We start from the raw sequence: 6,440 nt of genomic DNA on the forward strand, positions 1-6,440 counted from the left end.
AAATTAGTTTGAGTTTATTTTTTCCAAAGAAAATTTTTTTTTTAAATAAAAAAACTTTTTTTTTTATTGTCTGGCAGCACTATTATTCAATTTAAAATTGTACCCCAAGTGTTTAGAAAGAATATAGATCTATTACATATTTAAAAGCGATCTTTATTAGCTTTTTTGGAAGATATCAAAAATTTAAATTTCAAGTTACAATAGATTATGCAAAATAGCAACTGGTAAATTATTTTTTTTTTAAAAAAGAGAAAAAATTATTTAAAAAAAGATAAAAAATTATTTAAAAAAAGAAAAAACTAAAACGTAAGTGGGGAGTGCTTTTTCGACATCTTTAATCCTAATTTTCGAGTCAGTTGCAGATCGTCTTCAACACTTTCAACATGAACAACTTATGTGGAAAATTTTTAACCAAATCTTTTAAAATCATATCACCAGGAGTCGTACAAGTTACGCGCAACTATACGTTCAAACGTCCAAAGATAATTAAAAAAATACGTGGTCAGTTAAAATTGAAAAGTAGTATGAAGGAAATCTATTATATCATGAAATATATAACTTCGATTGATAATTTAGCACAATCGGTTGAAGATTTTGAGGGTGATATAAAAATATTTAAAGACGTTCTCGATGAAGATCGGATAAATGAAATATTAACAAAAGATAATCCAGTAAAAAAAATTTTATATGGTTTTTTAAAAAGGTGTACCAATGCTATTGTAATGTCCGGCGTTGAGCCGCACAAACTTTTTTATTTTTCTTTATATTATTGTACATTAAATATTCAGGGTACTTTTTGACACCCCTAGCTCCATCTTACAGACCGTCAATGTAATACATTTAAGGGAGCTAGAGGTTTTGCACCCCCAACAAATTACTTGAGCCGGCACTATTGCCAAGCGCATCTACCGCCAATTTGAATTTGGAAAATTAAATATAAAATAATATAATGAGTGATATCGACAGAATCCTAAAAATATAGGGATTCTCTCGGTACCACTCATGTCATAATTAAACAATTAAAAATAATTTTAATTAAGGTTGGAAAATCATAAGATTTTCCTCAACCAATAAGAAATAAGCGACATAAGAAAAGTGGAACTGGACCAAGGAGGAAAACCGAACATCCCCGAAGGATCCCCACCTGCCCTTATGTTCTGAGGGCATCGAGCGAGATTGATCGCTAGATCTCGGTCACTCGGTCAGAGTTAGTTTCTTGACCTACACCAGCTCTTCCAGCTCTAACCAGCATAGGCACTTTGCCTCATCGAATTTTAATTGCTCTAAAAACTTAGAATATTTTCTACAAATCAACACAACTGTAAGTTATTCTTATTCAATATCTTATTGATTATTTTATCAATTTATTGTTTCAATAATATTTAAGTAACATTTGGTTACTTAAATTATCAATTTAAATTCATTAAATCATTTACAAATTTAACTTGTAATAAATTACGACCGCATGGTCTAAATTTTCTTGATTGAGTAAATTAAATTCAAGGCACGCATTGTGTTACATTGTCTAATCAAATAAATATTGAATAGAATAAATTACATTTTTGCTACAATAAATAATCAGTTATTTATTTAAAATAATTAAATATTCAATTATACAAATTCACGACCTCGTGGTCAGCCATTCAATATTGAATACAATTTATAAAGTACAGTGAAAAAGTCTCGTATAATAATTTTATTTTAAATTCAAATAAAAGTAACATTTACTGTGATTTTGTTGTAAAATCAGTGCTACGTTTATGTCTACAATTTGACATAATTTAATCTTCGATCACATTCAACCAACTTGTATAATTATATTGTACCACATCTATATAAAATATATATATATATATATCTATATATATTTTTGTACATCGTTACTGGCGATAAAATAACCAAGCCAACCTGTCAATTTCCGAGCGTCTCCGAGGTCAAGCCAAGGTACACGCCGTCACTAGATTGCTAAATTAAATTACCGACAACCAATGTAAGTACCTTCTTTTAAATAAATTTTATTCAGTGTTTGTTCGGTAAATTTACGACAAGTGTAAAATTATTAACATTGTAAAAGCCAAGCGTCATTGTAGCGTCAATGTAGAGTCAGTGATTTATTTAATTAATCGACTGGATTGCTTCTCAACCCCGTCGCTAGTATTTCGGCCGTCATAATTTAGTTATTGTTCGGGTTATCCGCAAGTTTAATAATTTTCAGTCTCTGACTCCGTTACGACCGCATGGCTTTAGGTTCTCTCTTTTCGACGCGACGCGCGAGTAAAATTTAATTGGGTTACCTATTTAATAATAGTTTTTGTACTGCAATTTCATGTAATAGTAACAGGGTTAATTTATAAATAAACTGTGCTCCGACTTTTACTGAATTTACAAGTGTTATTTGAAATTATTTCTACTGTATCATTGTGTTATATTTTCGCGTATTTTTCAGATTCCTTTTTACCTCTCCCTACATTACGCAATTTCGTCTCCCTACTTTTCTTATGCGCCCTGGCTGCGCAGGATAAACAGGGTTAAATTAAAATACATATCTAGCAGAATTATTTTATAGGGCAATATTGATTGTCTAATAAATAATCCGGCTACGATATTTCACTATCAATAATCGGAGCTTTATCAAAAAAATGTTACGTAAGTATTTAAATAATATATTAATACAGTGAAAAAAAAAAATAAAATTATACAGTGAAATAAAATAATAGAGTGGATTAAAAAAAGTGAAAATAGAATAAAACAGTAAATTTATATATTTTACAGGTAAGCGACAATTACGTATTCGCCAAAAAAAAGCAAAGATCATAAGAAAAAAAATGATTAGAAGGATGGTTGTTCAAGAGCGTTGGCGTATCCAACGACTCAAAAACCTTGAGGAATGGAAAAAAGAAAAAGAACGTGAACGATCAGATTCTACTTCATCGAGTGATAATTGGATATGTAAGTGTTTTTGTTAATTGCTTTTATTTTTTTACTCCTTTTTATAAAGTTTTTTATTATATTTTTTTAAATATTTTTTTTTTTTTGGTTTGAAATAAAATTTTTTTTTTGTTTTAGAAAATTATTATTTTTTAATTTTGCTTTTTGTTTTTAAAATGATTTTTTTTTTAATTTTACTTTTTGTTTTTCAAATTATTTTTTTTTTTAATTTTACTTTTTGTTTTAAAATTTTGTGAACTTTTTTTTTTTTCTGAAAAAAAAATTTTTTTTTTTTTAATTTTACTTTTTTTCTTTTTTTGTTTTTAAAAGTTATTTACATTTTTGCTTTTTTAATTTTTATCTAAATTTTTTTTTCTTTAAATCAATATTTTTGCATTTTATTTTTTACCGTTTTTCTGATGACCTATTTCTCAAACATTCATTCATTCATTCATTGTTAAAGCGAACCCGAAAAAATGTCATTCATCCGAGGGAACGGGAGTTTCTTCACGGGAGGGATTCATCGGTGTACCAGAAAGCAGTGACTCTGACGTCACGGATTTTGAGGAGGCCCAATGCATCCAGGTTGGACAGTGTTACGTTTGTGGAAAAGAAATAAACGTAAACAAACAGGGGTGTGACGCTTGTCGGAAAGAAAAAATATTTGAATTTCAGTAAAAAACAAGACCCTCAGCTTGGTATATAAATCCAAGAATATTTGCAATTTTTCTGGTTAATTTTATTTTATGTTTTTTGCAATCTTTTCCACTACATTTTTTTATTATAGTAACAAAGCGTGTCCGAGTATTATATACTATACAATTCAAAATGTTGTATAAAATTTTTATCTTTATTCAATGACCATATGACACTATCTGTGTTTGGATATACACCACTTTCGATATTTACGTTAAAATTATTATTACCAAGATCAATATTAATTATTCCTTTACTTTTATTTATATGTAAAAAAGCATTTGGAAACGCTATTTCACTCAATCCAACTGACCAGCTTCCTTCAAGATTAAATGCACGATGTAATTGTGTCGTAAATGCAGCTGTTGTATTCCCTGGTAGAAATAATCTTTCCTGATTTTTTCCGGATTTCTCGGGATTTCTCCGGATTTCTCCGGATTTTCTACGTAATTGAGACTTCCGGAGATATTTACGGAGTAATCAGACTATTTCTATAATATTTCCGGATTTTTTCCGGAAGAAAAAGAACGTGAACTGTGGAATGCCTAAAAGTGAAAGATCGAGACGTGGTACACTAATAATTAATAATAAAGATAATTTATGTTTACCAAGATCAATCGTAGTAAAATTATCTGAATTAGAGACAATAAACTTGACGTAGCTAGATTAAAAGCAGTTCGTGACGCTCGATATGAATTACAAAAAACATTGACTCTTGAATTTATAAATAAATCTGGTGTTGTTATTCCACCGGAGGGGTGTGGGTTAGAGCAAGTGAGACAATTTCCTTCGGATAATATTGATTATTTTTATTACTAACAAGTGTAATATAAAAATCTTTATTGAACATGATCTTTTAAATTACTTGCTGGTACCCATTCATCAAAATCACTAGAATAATTTTTCCATCTAACAAGATATTCTTTTTTCTGTCGTTTTCCTCGTGTGTCAAGAATTTTTTCAACATCAAAATATTCTTCATTTATATTTTGATTTACTTTACTTATTTCTTGTTCATAAAAATAACCTCAAATCTCTTTACCTTTTAAATCTTTAATTTCATAAATAGGTAAAGATTGTCGAATATAAACTTTTGATATTATAAATAATTCTTTTGACCAAGATCCAGCATAACCTTTACTGAAAGATTGCTTTTCATTACTGATTCTAACATAGTCACCAACATGGTATTCATTATTTTTTTTTGTCGCATTTGTATATTGTTTTTCTATATTTTCACGTGCCTTTTGAGCATTGTATATAGTAACAGCGGCTGGGGTCATTTTTGTTGATGAATGTATTGCATTATTATACGCTTGTACAATTTTAGGTAAGACTTCAATATAACGATGAGTTTTTTTATACGTGAAATAACGATAAATTCTTTCTTTGAGTGTGCGATTTACTCGTTCAACTATAGCTGCTTTGATATCGGGATTACGTGCTACACGAAAATGAATTTTGACTTGGTCCAATAATTTTTGTACATTTTTATTTAAAAATTCTTTACCTTTGTCTGATTGTAAAACTACTGGTCGACGTCCACTAGTTAAAAAAATTTTTTCAAGTGCTTGGCATACAGTATTTCCTGATTTATTAATAAGAGGTTCAACCCAAAGATATTCACTAAGTACATCTATGACAACTAATAAAAATTTATTACTATCATTATAACTTTGTAATGAGGTCAAGTCTGCTAAATCCATTTCCCATAAATCATCTACATTTTTTGTAGTATAATGTAAACGAGAAAATACTCTCCGGACTGGTTTATGAAGTGTATAAGTATTTTGCAAATCTAACCAATCTTTAATTTCTTTTTTGACTTTGGGTATTTTTTAAATATATTTCGTGCACCCGAGAATGATAGGGGATTTTTGGGGTTGTAATAAATGTTTGGTAAATTCATTTTTTTATGCTTAACCATTGTGACGACCTTGTTGATGGTCGCAAAATTGATGTAGCTGATTTTACAGTTTTTTGTGGAGGTTTTTTAACTTTGCGTACAGTAGATATTTCTTTATCAGAAAAAGACAATTCTCTTCTGCTCAATCTTCTTTTATTAATTGGTGGTGGTCTTAAATTTGGTGTAATTACTTCTTCTTCAGCATCATCGTTGTCGCTTTGTTCCCAGAAACTAATATTACTAACAAAATCTCTAGGCGCATGAATATCTTTTAAAAATCGTGCAAACTGATCATGTCCGATTGCTTTAATATTTTTACGATGACGTAACGCATCATTAATTAAATCAATAATACTAGAACCATGAATAATTTTTCCGTCTATACTAACCAAGCCTTTATCATTACATTTTTCCGTTATCTGCTCTGGTTATATGATTTATTAAACCTTGTGCTTTTTTTTGAAAAATTTTAGGAACTGCGGTTATAATTAAGTCTTCCGGATATTTTGTTTCATTATCATTACTTAAATTTCTGTAGTCAATATTATTGTTATTATTATTATTGAAAAATAAAAATCGTCTCAAAACTTCTTTATATTCATTCCACTTTTCTCTGTCATTTTTATTTGAATTTAAAATATTATGGAGTTGATTATCAAGGCGTGACGTCACATCTCCAGGTGTTTGAACAGTACCTACGTCATTATTTGTATTTAATTTATTAACCGAGTCTTCAGGAATTAAAACTGTTTTTCTTGCATGTTCCATTATTTAAAATATTTTGTAATTACAGCTGTAATTATTGGAGTAAGTATAAAGGTAACAAGGAGCCACCACCTGATTGATTAATTAAAATTTTTTTTTTTGTTTTTATATTCCCTGGAGAGGCCAGAGAACGTAGTATTGACTT

General features: G+C 29.0%; 1 protein-coding gene across 1 annotated transcript; it reads left to right on the forward strand.

Moving 5' to 3' along the window:
• The first annotated feature begins 2,603 nt into the window (after positions 1-2,603).
• On the forward strand, positions 2,604-4,260 carry LOC122850349. The gene is made up of 4 exons (XM_044149508.1): positions 2,604-2,646; positions 2,773-2,949; positions 3,392-3,528; positions 4,237-4,260. The coding sequence occupies exons 1-4, from the start codon at positions 2,640-2,642 to the stop codon at positions 4,258-4,260; spliced, it is 345 nt and encodes a 114-aa protein (XP_044005443.1). The 5' UTR covers positions 2,604-2,639.
• Positions 4,261-6,440: the final 2,180 nt, after the last annotated feature.

The sequence above is a fragment of the Aphidius gifuensis genome, linkage group LG2, assembly GCF_014905175.1.
Source record: "Aphidius gifuensis isolate YNYX2018 linkage group LG2, ASM1490517v1, whole genome shotgun sequence".
Lineage (NCBI taxonomy): Eukaryota > Metazoa > Arthropoda > Insecta > Hymenoptera > Braconidae > Aphidius > Aphidius gifuensis.

Bases quoted from the DNA above. Each gene is read 5' to 3' on its own strand.
- LOC122850349 (XM_044149508.1), top strand. The intron at 2,950-3,391 runs GTAAGTGTTTTT...TCATTGTTAAAG, and splicing joins ATCGAGTGATAATTGGATAT to CGAACCCGAAAAAATGTCAT. The intron at 3,529-4,236 runs GTTTGTGGAAAA...ATGTTTACCAAG, and splicing joins TCCAGGTTGGACAGTGTTAC to ATCAATCGTAGTAAAATTAT.